The sequence below is a fragment of the Trichosurus vulpecula genome, chromosome 1 (genome assembly GCF_011100635.1).
Source record: "Trichosurus vulpecula isolate mTriVul1 chromosome 1, mTriVul1.pri, whole genome shotgun sequence".
Taxonomy (NCBI): domain Eukaryota; kingdom Metazoa; phylum Chordata; class Mammalia; order Diprotodontia; family Phalangeridae; genus Trichosurus; species Trichosurus vulpecula.
The window spans coordinates 381,889,066-381,907,242 of record NC_050573.1 but is presented as its reverse complement, the minus strand read 5'-3'; the positions used below and the strand labels follow the sequence as shown (position 1 = coordinate 381,907,242).

General features: G+C 38.6%; 1 protein-coding gene across 2 annotated transcripts in view; it reads left to right on the top strand.

Moving 5' to 3' along the window:
* DYM (dymeclin) overlaps positions 1 to 18,177 on the top strand; it is a 622,593-nt gene that overhangs the window by 237,161 nt on the left and 367,255 nt on the right. For both annotated transcript variants that reach the window (XM_036759110.1, XM_036759118.1), the window contains exon 9: positions 16,870 to 17,052. In XM_036759110.1, coding sequence (XP_036615005.1) covers positions 16,870 to 17,052 — 183 coding nt within the window. The remainder of the gene's footprint in view (positions 1 to 16,869; positions 17,053 to 18,177) is intronic.

The following is an 18,177-nucleotide window of genomic DNA, read 5'->3' as shown; positions in this document are numbered from 1 at the left end:
AAACAACACTAGACATTAAACATCGTTGCAATCAGGGAGTAATAAAATAGAACTGCTGAGTTTTTTCTCTCGAAGAACTTCAGAAATTTCCCAGCGCTCAGACTTTTGGGACACTTTGTACGGCATCTCTAATTCCACCACCTCCTCCATTCTCCAGGTCCTTACTTCATAGATTATTTCTTCTTTCATTTTTATTATCACTATTTCTACTATTTCTCAGCTCCTTCCTTTCTACCTATAAATATGAAACCTTCTCTAAACCCTGCTACCCCCTTAAGCTATTACTTCTTGTTTTCTGCTAAATTTAAAGAAGTAACCTATACTCTTTTATTTGAATTCCTTAACCCTGCTCATTCTTTTGCTCCCTTAAATCTTACTTGCTGGAGGTAGCTAGTGGCTTAGTGGATAGAGCAGTGGACCTAGAGTCAGGAAGACCTGAGTTCAAATGCAGCCTGAAGCACTTCTTAGCTGTTTGACCTTGGGCAAGTCACTTAACCTCTGATTCCCTGACAAAATGGATCCGTTGGATCTACTGGAGAAGGAAATGCCAAACCATTCCAGTATCTTTGACAAGAAAACCCCATGAAGGTTCAGACACGACTCAAACGACTGAACAAGTCTTACTTCAACCTCTATCGCAACCCAAAACTTATCTTTTAAAGGTCACCATTGACTCTGGATCATCAGGTCATTTTCTCATTCTTCGTTCCCCTTAATCTCCTTCCTGCAGGGGAAGTGACTTACCTGGCATCACTCTGCTAGTAAGTCACGGGGCCGGGATGAGGGATACCTTCAAGTATTCGAAGGACTGCCCTGGAAGAGGGATTACAGTTGTTCGACTTGGCTCCCCATGGCAGAACTAGCAGCAATGGTTGGAAGTTTCAGAGAGGCACACTCAGGTTAGGGAAGTGAAAACCTTCCTAACAATTAGTATTATCCCCAAATGGCACAAAGTGTTTTAGAGGCAATCACTTTACCCTCATTGAAGGTCTTCAAACAGAGGTCAGATATTGGAATGTGGGGGATGTTGTAGAGAGGATTCTTATTTAGGTACCGATTGACCTAGATGACCTCTGAGGTCCCTTATGTCCCTGTGATTCTGTGTTAACTACCATGTTAAGGACTTTCAGAAGGGGAAAAGAGAAAAGACTTTAATTGCATAAGCTTCACCTAGGTGACAGAGCTCGTAGTTAGATGACTGTGACCAAAGATAGACCACAGGTACAGTAGTAGATTTGGGAAAGAGAAGGGTCTGGTCCCCTTCTCCTGCCCCCCCCCCCGAGATTTTGTAGGAACAAAATCTGTAAGAGAAGTGCTGTGCTTTTGGAAACTTGGGATGTAGTGTCCTAAGGGAAGCAGTTTTGTCACAAGATGGTGTGAACTCACAATGGACCACGAGATAAAATACAGGGGTGACATTTGCCACAGTTACTATCAGTCAGCTACTCCGCAGAAGGAAGGCACCCCCAAGGTGCCTGCTAACTCCATGCTAGTTACTTTTTTTGTCTGCTTCCTATTCCAAGAATGCCTTTCCTGCAGAGCCTTGGCTCAAATGTCATTCCTTCTATAAAGCCTTTTTGTGATGTCCCACGATTTCAAGAGATTTTTCCGTACTCTAATTCCAGTAGCATTTTGTATTCTAAATTACTGAAATTTCATATTTTATTTCATATTATACTAATTATATATGTTTTATCTTCATTGCTACATGATAAGCTCCAAGTCCATAGGATTGTCTTATCTATCCTCATATCTTTCATGATTTCCTACAAAGTCAAAGTAGCTAAATATTATATGAGTGAATGAACAAAATCTGTCTTGGTTTGGCTGATGGCGTACTTAATAATGCTTTAATAGATAATCATTTGATTAATTATATCTATACACTTAAAATGTTCTCGTAAGTTTTGCTAGTGTGTTCTTGTTTTGTGTTTGCAGAATGTTTTTTTGATGATAGATTTCCATTTGTACTCGATAATCATTGTCTCATTAGATTTGTATTTTGTCATTCTTGCAAATCATCCTTTCATTTTCTTTCCCAAGGTTAAATGTTCCTAAATTATTTTATTCTTTAGCCCTTAGTCAGCATTGAATTAACTTTTTTCATTCTGTTACTTCTGAAATTCCAAATTTACTTTAATTTGAAGGGTTATTTTTATTCTAAGAACGTAAGAGATATTACTTTAAATTTCCTTGGCCGAAAACCAAAAATCCTTGAACAGAAGGAAATACTGTTACTTTCCCTTAGTTTTTTTCTAAATAGTCTTGCCAAAAGGAAAATATAGTTCTAGTAGAATTCTTGGGTAAGACATATGAAGACATGAACTTTTTTTTTCTAGTTGTATCTATAGGCCGTCTTATACTATGACATGGATAGTAAGTGGCAGGTTGCCAAGTTTTCCTACAGTGAAAGGAGATGCCTCAGTTACATTTTCCAGAAAAAGAAGAAAGGGGATTTCAAATAAAGTGCAGAGAAAACAGGCTGATTCAGTGCCCTGTAGAAAACCTAATAAACATACCAAAATTCAAATGAGTTGTTTAAAAAGATAAAACCCTAATAAGTTAACATTAATTTAAAGTTAAGTTCTTTCAGCCAAATTTGTCCAGCAATATATAGTCAGTTCTTACTCAGCCATATTAATAAAGGTGAACAGTGTTGCAAATTTTTTTTAATTTTAAATTTTGTTCTAGAAAGCAAAATTTAATTTCCTGATTATTTAGTGGGAGGAAAGAAGAGATGCCAAGAAACTTGCTGCATAAAGCTTCCTTCCTTCCCTCCATCCTTCCTTCTTTCCCTTTCATCTTCCCTCCCCTCCTGTTCTCTCCTTACCTCTCCTTCTTCCCTCTCATATTTATGTGCTCAAGATGCTGTGCTGTTTACCTAAAATGCAAAAATAAAAATATAGTTAGTTCATGCTAGCAAGGGAATTATAACCTAGGATCTAGATCTAGGAGAGTGGGTCTAGTACTTACATATTATAAAATAAGTATAATACAAGTTAGAAGATGATTCAGCATATGAAGAACAGAATTTTAAGGTTGCAGGAATCACTTCTATATAGGGAGTCAAAATTTTTTAGTTAACAACTAAACAGTGGCCTTGAAGGATATGGTTCCAGTTCTTTTTACCTTTACTTCATGTTAATCCTCTTTGTTCAGTTTATACTCTAGCTAAACCAGAGTTCTCCATCTTTCACCATCTTACCTTGCCCTCTCTTATCTCCAAGTTTTTGTGTTTACTGCCTGCTGCGATTACTGGAAATGACTCCATACTTCTCCCCATTTGTAAGTATCAACAGTATTATCTTTCTCATCCTTCAAGGCCACTCTTTAGTTACCAACTGTGAGAAATTCCAGATTAATATTACAAATGCAGGAGTCATCTCACTAGAGGTAATAATTGAAGTAAGAGGAGTAGATGATATTGCCAGTGAAAAAATATATAGAGAAAAGAGGACCAAGGAAAGAACTTTGAATGATGCCAAAAAGGAAGAAGAGGAATATTTGAAAGGGCTTAGGCCTTCCTAAGTGGTCAGAGAAGTAAGTAGGAAGTCATCCTGGAGGAAACAGTGTCAGAGGAGCCAAGAGAAGAGAGACTATCAAGAAGTTGGATGTAGTCACATGCACCTAATGCTGCCTCAAGTTCAAAGGGTATAAGGAGTAAAAGTAATGGATTTAATAATTGATCATCAGTAACCTAGCAGAGAGCAGTTTTGGTGTAGAGGGACAGGGGACAGAGACCAAATTGTAAGATATTTATGGAATTGGTGAGTGGTGAGGAGGAATAACTTTCAAGAGTTATACTTCTAAAAAAGATTACTTTTTTTTAAATTAGATTTTTTATTTTTAGTTTACAACACTTAGTTCTACATGTTCTTGAGTTTCAAATTTTCTTCCCTTCCCTCTCCTCCTCCCTCCCCACCAAGACAGTATGCAATCTGCTATAGATTCTATATAAACCTTCACATTAAACTCATTTACACAGTAGTCAAGTTGGAAAGAAGAATTATGACCAATGGAATGAATCATGAGAGAGAAGAAACAAAACCGAAAAAGAAGAGAAAAAAAAGAGAGCAAATAATTTGCCTCGATCTGCATTCAGACTCCACAGTTCTTTCTCTGGATGTAGCTAGCTTTTTCCATCAAGATTACACTTTCTTGAAGTTTAACAGTGAATGGGAGGAGAAATCAAATGATATTACAGTGAATTGTGCTGTTAAAGTAAGATTGGGGTAGTGGCAAGATTTGAAGGGGAAAAATACCTATGCCTGGCTCGTGCTAAGCATTTAAGGAATGCATGTCAATTGAGTATAACTGTAATTAAAGAGAGAAGACTGAAGATCAGAGACTGAATGATCCATGGAACAAGGTAAGGTGCTAGAGGGGTTAGGTTATGGGATGTGGGGTACAGATAGGTTTAGCCTTGGGAAGGAGGATGGTAATCTTATCTTGGAACAGAGGAGAGCATAGTTGAATACAATGAAGTTTTGAGATGCAGAGAAAATAATGGAGCTTCAATCTATTTGGCTTCAGTTTTCCCAGAAATAGTGAACACTGGTTGGAGTATTTGAGTTACCATGAGAGGATCATTAACTACTCTGAGTTTGATTTTTCTCATGTGTAAAAAAAGGATATCATCGCAATGTTGCGTACTTCATAGGGTTATGAAGACCTGTTCATACATCTTAAAGAGCTATATCAATGTGAGCTATTATTATAATAATAACATAGGAGATGAGATTACCTTTTTAGTTTTTGTTTTCAGCTTCAAATTCTCTCCCTCCTTTCCCCCCCAAACCTCATTGAGAAGGCAAGAAATATGCCACCCATTATACATATGAAATCATGCAAAACATTTCCACATTAGCCATGTTGGGGGGTGGGGTGGCAGGAAGTGAGAAAAATAAAGAAAGCGAAGAAGAAAATGCTTCAATCTGTACTGAGAATTCTTCAGTTCTGTCTTTAGAGATTGTTAGTATTTTTTAATCATTAGTCCTTTGGAATTGTCGTAGATTATTTTATTATAGCTAAATCTTTCACAGTTTATCATTGTACAATGTTGCTGTTACTATGTACAGTGTTCTCCTAGTTCTGCTCACTTTATTTTGTATCAGTTCATGTAAGTTTTCCCAGGTTTTTCTGAAACCATTCCTTTTGTCATTTTTTATATCACAATAGTATTCCATCACAATCGTATACTACAACTTGTTCAGCTTTCTCCAATTGATGGGCAACCCCTGTTTCCAGTTCTTTGCTACTACAAAGAAGAGCTGCTGTAAATATTTTTGTCTGTGTAGGTCCTTTCCCCTTTTCTTTTGATCTCTTTGAGATACAGACCTAGTAGTGGTATTGCTGGATCAAAGGGTATTCACATTTCTGTAGCCCTTTGGGCATAATTCCAAATTGTTCTCTAGAATAGTTGGACCAGTTCACAGCTCCATCAGCAATGTATTAGTTTCCCTGTTTTCCCACATCCCCTCCACCATTTTATCATTTTCCTTTTCTGTCATATTAGCCAGTATGACAAGTGTGAGGTCATACCTCAGAGCTGTTTTAATCTGCATTCCTCCAATTATTTGCGAAGAGCATAGCTTTTGAAGGAGAAGGCAGTCAAGCATCTTGAGGACAGACGAAAAAGTTTTTAACAGACACTAAAGAGAGTAATTAGTAATCTGTAAGAAGTGAATTAAAGGATTATAGTGCAGTATTGAGAGTACTATTAGCTAATATGTTGCTTTGTGTTATTAGCAAATGTTCCATATATTTAAGAGGTCCTTAACGTACACATAGCTACAAAAATTGTGAACAGAAAATCATTTGTAGATGTATCACATAGAACTAGTAACATTTCTCCCTAGAAACAATTATAAATGACAGTTAAGTGCCTAATGCAACAATTAATGTTGTATTAATTCCATTCATTATGTAATCGAAACACTATTAATTTGTAAAGAAAATCATCAAGCACTTACTATGTATGAAGCACCATGAATACAGATGGGCAAGCAAGTTTGTCTCTGCTCTCAAACAGCTCACATTCTAATAGGAATCAAACAGATGGAAGAAGAGTTGAACTGCATAACTGATAGGGAAGCCCAGTGGTCCTTTGAGTCAGTTGCAGAGAAAATGGTAAGGCCCAAGAATATACATTCCACTTAGCTGGAACATAGAAATGAGAAAAATCTGTCATAAATCTTCTTTTGTTGGTTGGCTGGCTGTTTTACTTCATCCTTGAAGAGGACCAAAATGATATCACTATGTTGGAGTCAAGGTACGGTGTGTCCAGTTATGGCTGATCAAACCAATATGAGCTCTGAAGACTCTACCACAGTTCAGCTACAAATAGTCCATCTGAACATTTGGAGTGGAGATGTCTCTAAATTTGCATATCTCATTTCTTTTGAGCTGCTGCAATTCTGCTTTGCTCATAGAGCACAGTGCCTTCTTTGATACAGGCATGCCATGCTAGGCAGTCCTTTCCCATTGTTTCCTATGTCACACAATCAATTCCAAAGGCCTTCAGAGAGACCTTGAGAGTGTCCTTATATCACTTCTTCTAACCACCATGTGAATGCTTGCCTTGTGTGAGTTCCCTGTAAAATAGTCTTTTAGGCAAACATATGTTTGGCATTTGAACAGCATGGCCAGCCCATTGGAGTTGTGCTCTCTGCAGTAGAGTTTGAATGCTTGACAGTTTAGCTCAAGAAAAGACCTCAGTGTCCAGTACCTTATTTTGCTGGGTGATGTTTAGAATTTTCCTAAGACAATTCAGATGAAAGCGATTCTGTTTTCTGGCTTGACACTGAAATACTCTCCAGGTTTCGCAGGCATACAGCAGTGAGGTCAGCACAATAGCTCTGTAGACTTCAGTTTCATAGGTGTAATACCTCTTCTCTCCCAAACTTTCTTTTGGAGCCTCTCAAGCACTGAGGTAGCTCTGGCAATGTGTGTGCCAACCTCATTATCTATGCGTATATCCCTGGAAAGTATACTATCAAGGTAAGTGAACTTGTCCACAGTATTCAAAACTTCCCCATTTGCTGTAACCAGTGGTTCCATTTATGGGTGGTAGTGTGCTGGCTCATGGGAACCTGTGTTTTCCTGATTTTAATGGTTAGGCCAAAATTAGCATAAGCGGCAGAGAATCAATCTGTACTTTGTTGCATCTCAGCTTCAGAGGCTATACTGAGTGCACAGTCATCTGCAAACAAAACTCTTCCTCCACTTTAGTCTTGACTTGTAGCCTTTTCAAGTTGAAGAATTTACCATCAATACGATAGCTGACCTTGATGCCATTTTTGTCCCCGTTGAAGACATCTGACAACATTGCTAAAAACATCATGCTGAAAAGCATGAGAGCAAGCACACAGCTTTGTTTTATTCCATTGGTGACTAGAAAAGCACACAAGCATTGTCCATTATCTAGAACGAGGGCAAGCATGCCATCTTGAAATTGATGTACGATACTGATGAACTTCTTTGGGCAACCAAATTTCGACATAATTTTCCACAAGCCCTCATGACTGACAGTATCAAAGGCCTGGGTCAGATTGACAAATATTGTGTAATTCTGTTCTGCTCCTGGCATTTCTCCTGGAGTTGTTGGACAGTGAATACCATATCAACCATCCCTCAACCCTTTCTGAAGCCACACTGGCTTTCAGGTAGATGACTATCTTCCAGGTGAAGGATCAGCCTATTAAGGAAGACTCTGGCAAGAAGCTTGCCAACAGTGACTGAGAGAGCCCCACTTGTGATTGTCACAGGCCAAGCTATTTCCTTTACCCTTATACTGATGGATAGTGGAGGCATCCTTGAACTCCTGGGGAATAACCTCCTCTTGCCATATACCCAGAAAATTTCAATTGACTTTTGTATGAGCAGTGGACTCCCCTCCTTGTACATCTCAATTGGAATAGAATCAGTACCAGCCACTTTGCCACATGAGAGGAGCCTAATAGCATTCACAACCTATTCTGCAGCTGGAAATTTGGCTAGAGAGGGATCATGGTATATGGTCAATGGCATCAGCATTGATTAATGACATTGTATTGAGAACATTATGGAAGTGTTCAGTCCATCCCTCCAGGTCCATGTCCTTATCACTCATCAATGTGGCTCTATCAGCACTGAGTAGTTGAGATGCACCATAGGTCTTTGGTCTATAGCTAGACTTCAGGGCATCACAAAAGCACTTTAAATTGTTACCGTCTGCATAAAACTGAATTTCTTCTGCCTTCTTATTGAGCCAAGAATCATGCATCTCTCTAAACTTCGCTTGCACTTTACTACAATAGAATTAAATGCTGCCTTCTTAGAGATGGATGAACTATCCAACTGGCAAACCCTGTGGAGCTCTTGTTTTTCATTTAGCAGCTTCTGAATTTTCTCCATTATTTTTATCAAACCAGTCTTGGTATTTGTGAGTGTTCTGGCCCAGATGAGTAAATGCAATGCTGTACACCAAATTTCTGAAAGCTGCTTATTTTCTGCTCCACTGTTACCAGTGGTATGTTGATTTAGCTTTCCCTCCAAGTGAGCAACAAACTGTTCTTACTTAGAGAAGAGCTCTAATCTGTTGACATTAAGTCTTTTGGTGGTTAGTCTTGCCTTGGGGTCACTGCTTTTGTTGAATGTGAATATTTAGCTTGGAGGATAATAAGTATGTGATCAGTCCATCACTCTGTGCTACATGTCGCCTTTGTCACTCTCACATAATGTATATCTCTTCTCCTTACAATCAAATGATCTATTAAATGCAAAGATTTGCTGCAAGGGTACATTCACAAAGTTTCATTACATTTAGGTAAATAAAAGACAATATTGGTGATAAGAAGGTCATCAGATGTGCAAATCTTCAGTAATAACTGACCATGGCTTTTGCCGTTTCTGATTCCATTCCTCCCAAGCACTCACTGCCATGTCTGGTCATCTGTGCTGACTTTTGCATTAAAGTCACCCAGGGTTCTAAGTTTGTCTTCTTTTGGCACATTAATGATGAGGGTCTCCTGGTCTTCATAAAATTTTTCTCTGACCTCATTAGGGTTCGTCATGGGGGGAGCATGATGATGGTGGCATGGTGCTTTCCTGCAAAGGGCAATCACATTGTCATGAGCTTCTTGTTCACTCCTTTTAGTAGGCATACAAGCTCATTGACTAGTAGATTAGTTTTTATTGCAAAACCTATACCAATTTCACAGCACTCCCCATTCACTGCAGCCACTCCAAAAAACCATGTAAGTAAGCTAGCCTTCATTTGCCAGTCTTATTTCACTCAGGGCTGCTATTTGGATGTCATACCTGTTGAGTTCTCTTACATCTACTCATCTTTCAAATGTAGACTTGGATTTCATGTTGTCCATAAGTGTGCACACATTCCATGAACTGATGATAAATAAAATCATCTTTACAATAGTTTTTATGCATTTTTTTGGTGTGTTTTGACTGCAGGTTGGGATCCCTGCCTGTGGCAGTAAGCAGGCCAAGGTTGGGTGAAGTAGACCATTTTTAGGGCACCTTTTCTATCCCCTTCCTTACACCAGGAGGTGAGCAGTGCAGTACTTCAAAAAGTCTGCTCAGACACCTAAGGGGCTGCCAAATCCCACTGCTGCTTCCAGTGATATGGCCTGGGCCGTGGACCGCCTGTGTGCAGGGCTGTCACTACAGCTCCCAGTGTTATTTGCACCTGCTGTTTCATCATTTGCCTCCCATCATAGAAATTTGAGATGGGTAAAAATAATAAAATAGTATGGGTGGTATCTTTTGATTTGTGCACAAATTGCATTTAAGTGAGGCAGAGTTGCATGAAGTCATTGGCCTTGTTCTCTCTTCTAAAGTTATCAAAATCCAGTGGCAAGACAAAGTCAAGATGACTGGTGATAGTTCAGAATGCAGTGAATGACTGTCTTGGATGTCTTTGATGTCTAACCATTCTGTAAGATTCCACAGCACCTGCTTCAGTTGCCTTCATGGCCTTTGTAACAATTGTTCTCATCTACCACTCTGCCAGGAGAAGTCTTCTCATGGTCAGGCTAGATATCCTTTTGACTCACTGAAGGGTTTGAGACCCTTCAGTTACCCTCAACCTGGTATAGCCCATCTGCTGAAATGATTTACCAGGTTATGGCTTCTGTGCATACTATAGCTTCTTGGAACCATAAGTGAGAGTTGGGTGCAAGGTGGACACCAAAGGTGAATGAGTAGCCCTGAAAAGGGTTTGACAGCCCTCATGCCAGAGGTACTGTTCTTCTCTGGACACACCCTACTCCCCATCTTCTTTAGTATCATTTCCATTGATAAACCGTATCAATTTCTAATGTGGAAGTGTTTAATAGTATGAAGGACTTTGGTGGTAGGAACTTTCTTTTCTAGGTCTTTAATAGCTGTGTCTCTTGAGAAGGTAGTGGCTGCAGCACCAGCAGAGGAGGTGCCTGGCTGAATTTCTACAGGGCTTGCTCCCCTGGATGATGAAGGAGGGGGAGTGGGGAGGGTAGATCCAAACAGAAGGCACATGCAGTGACTAGTACTGCAGGGCTCATGGATGCTCGGTGATGGCTATGTCCATCATGGTCTGAGATGGTGGTTGTGGTAGTGGTGGTTTGCCCTGATTTGGCCTCTCATTCGTTTCGCTCTTCTGTCTTTCCCACAAAGTTGTCTTTTCACTTATGGTCAGCTGGTTTGTCTGCCCATTGGTAGTGGCAATGATGATTATCACTGGGAATATTTACCTGAGGGGAATGGTGATCATAGTAGTGTCCACTAGTGATGCGATAAGAGTAGTTAAGGCAGAAAAGTTGAATGAAATATTTTATGTCTCATCAACACTATTGCTTGAGGATAAACAATTTTGACTAGAAAAGGATGAGGATAGAAATTTTGAGGGGAAACTTTGATTCCCTTAAAAATTGTTGGCCCTTGCTCTTTTGGAATACTTTTCTTTAATATTTCCAGGAAAATCTGGATTGTTGCCTTCTAATTCTGAAAATAAAATTTCTGATAATATGTGAAGGAATTTATAATACATTTAAATATGGTGGTAAATCTTGAAGAGTAAATCCTTAAAAAGGAGTATCATGGTTCTCTTAATTATCCTGAAAGTTTCAGACTTTTAAAAAATTTGAATCTTTTGTGAAGGGAGATTTTTACCAATGTCTCTACAGGTTCCACTTCTGCAAACTATCACGTCTCAAATAGATTAAAAAAATTAGAAAACTTATCTGCGCATAAATCCAATTCTTCTGCTTCATCTATGTCAAGTTCAATGCCAGATTGCTGTCTTTTGTCAGTAATATTTCTAGTAAAAGTCTTGTCTTCCCAGACCCCCTAAGTTATTAAAAACTAAAGGCAATGTTTTGTTCTTCCAAACCACATTCATATTGGTCTGTAAGACTGCATGCCAAAACTTCCCTGTGGTTTTGTTTTAATACAATGATTGCAACTTCTTAAAAAATCTTTGAGGGTATAACTTTTGCCTTCTTATATTGAAAAGTGGCTATGAAGCCCTCATACATAGGAAAAGATTCCTAAAGTATAACTGGTTGGTAGCTGTGAGGATGGTGGATGGATGGATGAATGACTAATTTTTATGAGATATTTTCAGGAATAACATGTCTCCTTTTTTGATTATGATAATCTGGTTATACCTTTTATGTGGAGAAAAAATGGTCATCTTGTAATAATCTGTCAATGAGGTTTACTTTAATTTATCTTCCTTTCCTACTTCCCTTCCCTCTCCTTCTGTTGTTCCTCCTCCTCCTCCCTTATTGTAAATGGTTATCCTTCTTCCTTTCTTTCATTGGACCATTCCATTCTTCACACTGCTCTTAAGAGAACATCCTAATGTATGGGCCTGATTATATCACTCTTTTGCTCAAAAAACTTTACTATATCTACCTCCTGACAAAAATTCAAATTCCTCAGCTTGTCATTGAAGACCCTTGTTCCATCATGTGGATCAAGTCATCCATTTGGGTTTTATTTTTGGCCTTTTGTCTGTTTTTACATTATTGGTATTTCTTTCCTTTTCCATTGATTCTGTATCTCTTTTACTAATCAGAGTTGCTTGGATTGAGTGAGTTTCCTGGGATTCAGTTCCTGTGTACTCTGGCGTGAGGACTTACTGAGCCCTTTTCAGGGCTGCTCATCCACCTTTGGTGTCCACCTGTCACCCAACCTGTGGCTCCAAGAAGCTGTAGCATGCACAGCAACCACACCTGTGTAAAAATGTCTTGGCAGATGGACTAAACCAGGTTGAGGGTAACTGATGGGCCTTAAACCCGTTGGTGAATTAAGGGGATATCTACCCTGCACATGTGAAGTGGAATGGGCAGACGAGAACAATTTGTTCCAATAACCACAAAGGTGACTAAAGCAGCCACTGTGGAGTGCTTAGAGCTTCATCAGTCAGACTTTGAAGACACCAAAGTCATCTACTGCATCCCAGGCTGTTGTCAGTCATCTTGACTTTTGTCTTGCCCCTGAACTTAAATGAGTCTGGAAGAGAGAGTGAGGCTGACAGCTTTCTGCAGTTCTACGTCACAATTCATAAGCAAGTTGAGAACATCACCCTGTGATGTTATTGGTCCTCTTTGAAAATGAAGGAAGAACAACAACAGAGGTTATATAGCTCATAAGTGTCTCAGGAAGGATTTGAACTCAAGTCTTCTGATTCCAAAATTCCTACTCTTTATAATATACCAGTTAGCTCTTCCTTATATTTATGTTAGGGGCAGCTAGGTGGCACAATGGATAGAGCAGTAGGCCTAGAGTCAGGAAGACTTATTTTCCCAAGTTCAGATCTGGTCTCAGACAGTAGCTGTGTGACCCCGAGCAACTCACTTAACACTATTTGCCTCAGTTTCCTCATCTGTAAAATGAACTGGAGAAGGAAATGGCAAACCATTCCATTATCCTTGCCAAGAAAACCCCAGATGGGCACACGAAGAGTCAGACACTATTGAAACAACTGAACAGATATGCTGGTGTTAATCAGGTCGTTTAACAGGATTAATTGTGATCTAATATGCCTTCCCTTTGCCTATAGCAACTGGTAGAAAGAGTGGCATGGCTGTTCTTCCTATCACTTGGATGAGCTAAATTGCATGGATATAATTTGGAGTCATCAACTACAAGCCTTCCAGTTAGAGGAATATTACTAGGCTTTACCATCTGCCCTGCTGCTATGGCCTCTAGACTGCTGGGTCTTGTTATCTGTACACACAAAGGACCTCTAAGCCTTGCTATCCATACCTTCTCCTGTATTCATTCTATTTCTGGGCCTTTTCACCTACCCTGTAGCTAAACCCCTTTATATCTGTTGTCTCCTTCAATTAGAGAGGGTGTTCCTTGAGAGTAGATACTATCTAATTTTTACTAATTTACATATTCCCAGTGCTTAGCAATACTTAGGAACTACTAAATAAATGATGGGTTTCTTTTTTTTTGTTCTAGGAAATTTTAATGAACTTAAGGTAAAGCCAGGAGACAGTTTGTCAGCAAAGAGCCTCTTGGTGTTTTTATTCTGCTGAATCAAATGTCCAATGTTCACACATCAATTACCTCCTTTATTGTATATGACCACTTTTGGTATAGGGCTGTTGAGTTCAATCCAGGTGCTACCCCAGTCAAAGTTATTATTTACCATTTATCATTTATGGTGGTGGTAATAGGAATAGGCCTTCTGAGCAGCTGTAAGTCACTGTGCCTAGGTGGCACAATGGATAGAGCACTGGGTGTAGAGTAATGAAGACCTAAGTTCAAATTTGGCCTCAGACACTTAATAGCTGTATGATCCAAGGCAAGTCACTTGATTGCTGTTTGCCTTGGTTTCCTCATCTGTAAAATGGGGATAATAATAGCACCTATTTCCCAGGTTTGCTGTAAGGAGTAAATGATGTAATAATTGTAATAGTGGTTAGTACTTAATGCCTGACACATAGCAAACACCAATAGAAATGTTATCATTATCATAATTATTACTTTTGTCTTAAAAGTTTTGGAAACTAGATAAAGTAAACAAGGTCTCTACTGGCACTTTGGATCACTCTTATTTCTCTTCCCAATTTTTCCCCTCTACTTTGCTTACTTGCTTTTCCAAATCCTTTTTGACCTTTTCCATGGCCTGAGACCAATTCATGTTTTTCTTGGAGGCTTTTGTTGTAGGCTTTTTGACTTTGTTGACTTCTTCTGGCTGTATGTTTTGGTCTTCTTTGTCAGCAAAGAAAGATTCTATACTCTTGAGTCTGAGTCCTTTTATGCTGCCTGCTGCTCATGTTCCCAGCCAACTGCTTGACCCTTGAGCTTTTGGTCAAGTTATGACTGTCTTCAGGGTGGAGAATGCTTTGTCCCAAGCTTCAGGGGCCTTGCACTGCTGTTTTCAGAGCTACTTCTAAGCCACCATAAGCTCTGCCACACCAATGCTCCTCCTCCCCCAAGAACCACCAACCAGGACCGTGACCCATATCCAAGAAGGGCAAAGCAAGAGAACCCTGCCTCTGTGCCAGCAAAGCGTTCCCTGAACTCCTGCTGTGATCCGCTGCTTGATTCCTCCCACCAGGCGGACCAGGGACTCTGGAAGGAGCTACAGCTGGAGCTCTGGATGCAGCCGCTGGAGCTTCCTGCTCTGCTGCAGCACCACCTCCACCACCCCTGGGGCCGGGGCCAGACCATGCACTTCTCACCCAGATCCAGCAGTTTTCCCACTGACCTGCTCTGTGGTCTTTGGTGTTTGTGGGTTGAGAAGTCTGGTAACTGCTACAGTTCAGTGATTCCTGGCCCTGAGGGCCTGCTCACCTGATCTCCTTTGCCCTGATCTGTCCTGGCTTGGCCCATGCTGGGCTGCTCTCAGCTTCCAGCACAGTGTGATAGACCCTTCCCAGTGACCATCCAGGCCTGGGCTGGAGACTTGCTTCCCTCTGTTATTGCATGGGTTCTGTAGCACTAGAATTTGTTCAGAGCCATTTTTTACAGGTGTTTGGACTGATTTGGGGGAGAGCTTAAGTGAGTCCCTATTTTCTAGCCACCATCTTGGCTCTGCCGCCTTTACTGGCACTTTGGGAAATGATGAATGGCATATTTGGAGTGTTAGGAAGGTACCTGGCAGTGTGGCTCCTTTTAAAATATAATAATGTGCTGTGATATTTATTGTGCTTCTAAATTTTTGAATAAGGTAATAAATTTTAAATTTTGTGCATAAACCAGAAGCTACTGGATGTGTTGCTGTTTTTTTTTTTAAAGCCCAAACAGTAAATGGAAGAGGGAAGATATAAAACTTAATTCAGTAAAGTAGGTAGAAAGATCAGTGTGTCAGAAAACTTTTAAAATCATCTGTATCTAAATTCTAAAAGTAGAATTTGAGGGTAATTTAAAACAGGATGCTCACAGGGTCCCATAATTATCTCTGCCTTTTAAAAGAAATTTTCCTTATTAGCTTGCTTGGTTTTAAAAGAGAAATTGATGAAAAGTTAGTATAAAAAGCTTATAACCTATACCCTTTTAATGGAATTCACAATAAATTCTAGACAAGAGCGGTGAATAAAATGCCAGGTAATGTTTTCTTATTAGGAATAATGAGAAAGAAGACATTGAACTATGCTTCCATTTAATTGTTCAGTCTGGGCCATTTTTTTTAACTTAGATGACCATAAAAGGATTATCATTACCATAATAAGAAATTACTGAGGTGAATTCTTAAAATCATTTTATCCAAGAAATTTATTTTTGTTTGTGTTCAGAACATAGTTGTATGGTCTTAATTTGTCAAAATTTTCAGGCCTTTTGAAATTTTCTTGTAGTTATCAAACTTAATACAAGTAACAGGCTCTATAAAACTGAAAGTCAGATAACAATACAGATTCTAAGGTAATGAAAGATATCAAGTTATATAACATTTTAGCATTGGTTGGTAGGGGTGCCATATAGCTGTTTAGTTTTAGTGATTAAAATAGGGAAAAAAAAGACCAAAATAAAAATTTTCTGATACAATTAGAAATATTCATTGCTTTGTTTCACCAATTTAATTTTATTTAATTCAGTATTGTCTAGTTTTATTCCTAGAAAATGCACGTTAAGAACATTGTTATCTATTTTCATTTCCAGATTTCTTTGGATTATAATGTGCTTCCATATAAAAGTTTTTCCTATCAAACATTGATTTAGCTTTTTTAAATAGATATTGTTGATGTTAGTGATCCTTATTAGAGTCAGTATCTCTAATAACTGCCTTTAAAAATTGACTTCATTTGGAAGGAACCAGTTTCTTAGGAGAAATTTAAGTAAGATATAGGGAAGGACTGTATTCTCATTTTCAGGAACTTGTTTGGTCCCAAGGTGTCAAACATAATTTTTGGTCCACATTGCTTGCAACACTCCTGAGTATGGCTAAACCAGGTGAAAGTGTAATTGGGAAATATTTAACAAAATAAATAAAAATAAAATAGAACACAGACAGTGTTAATATGTGGATTTCCAAGTCAATATGTGCCCCACAGGGATCCTTATGTACAGTTTAGTGTCTCTTGTTTATACTGGGGTTTCACGCCCTTGCTTGTAGTACATTGGCTTGAAATTTGTTCCATTGTATTCCTGAGGCACTGGATCTTTTTTTCTTTTTGACCACTTCTACATTGTACTTTAAGATCCTGTCTTTTTGTATTGATTTAAACATTGTACTGCATTAGAGAGATAGAACTACTAAATCCAGATCTTCTGATATCCTAACTAAATTGAATTGTTTGTTGGTCATGTTTCCATTGGTCAGAAAAAGCAGAGTTGATTGATACAAAAAATATTGTGAAGTCAGTTAAACTTCCTAAAAAAAAAAATTTCTGATTCAATAATATATGACTTAAAACACCATCTTTTCCTTTTTAGCTGGCCTTTGGACAGTCTTCACACTGGGTGGAGTAGGAAGTAAACCAGCATCTCATCAGGAGCAGTCTTCACCTCTCGCCAGTCAGAGTCTCCTGCTACTGCTTGTGCTGGCCAATCTCACTGATGCTCCTGATACACCAAACCCCTATCGACAAGCCATTATGTCCTTTAAGAACACACAAGGTTTGTAATGCTTTTCTATCAATTTTGTTTTGTTCTCCATCATCTTTATGTCTGATATTGGAGATTTAACTCTACAATTCAGTCATAATAATGAGAAATCTTAAAAACTACTGAACTAAATCTCCTTTATTGAAGTAGTAACATGAACCTGATTTGAGGACTGTATTTCTTTAAATTCACTTGAAATATTTTGATTTAGTCTTGTGCTTTGTTGAGTAATAGTAAAATAGAAGACAACATTCTGTGTAATAGTAAAATTAAGTCAGCTTTGGATACATCCACCAATAAAATGATGTAGATGTGTGAATAATACAAAATAGCAGTAAAATTCATACTTTGGGTTATGTCATTATTTTATTGTTGTATTTAATATTTGATTAGTATGTGACCTAGACTCTTTAAATTTCTCATTTCAGTATTAAATTTAGGGTCTTAACAATTTTCTTTTCAAACCTAGAACAAACAGTGGCACTTCAAATGTATTAGAATTTTCTTGCTAAGCTGTTTTATCCCATACTGCCTTCTTATTTTGTGGGAAAAGCAGACATACCCATCTTGACTTCACCTAGTCTAGTGTATTCATAAGGATGATTGTTCTGTAGTAGTGTAATAGTAGTGCTGTAGTAGTAACCTCTGGCTTGTTAGGATGAACCCTTTAAAAATATCATTGCTATAAGAAAGACTAGTTTAAATTGCTGTTCTTATTGCAGTGCACTAAAAATATATATTCCAAAACCTACAGGAAATATTTGTTGACAGTTGTTTTCAAAATAAATTTTAATGTATGGTTGCCTCATGTTTCCTGCTTAGTTTTTGCTCTGTGTGGTTTTTTACCACACAATTTCCCTTCTTCTGAGGACAACCAGGTAACATGATGTTTTATTGGAGATAGCATCAGATGAGCTATTGGTACACTGAGGTTCTGACTCTGGCTTTCTACAAACGAGTTGTGTGATCTTTGGCAAGTCATTTCCTTTCTCACAGTCTTTTGGTTTCCTTATTCATAAAATGAAGTGGTTTCAGATACGTGACCGGGGTTCCTTGCTTCTAGTTCTAATGCAGACCGTATGATTTGGGCTTTCCTTTTTGTCTTGTATGAAAATTTGGTTTTTCCGTTGTGTAGTG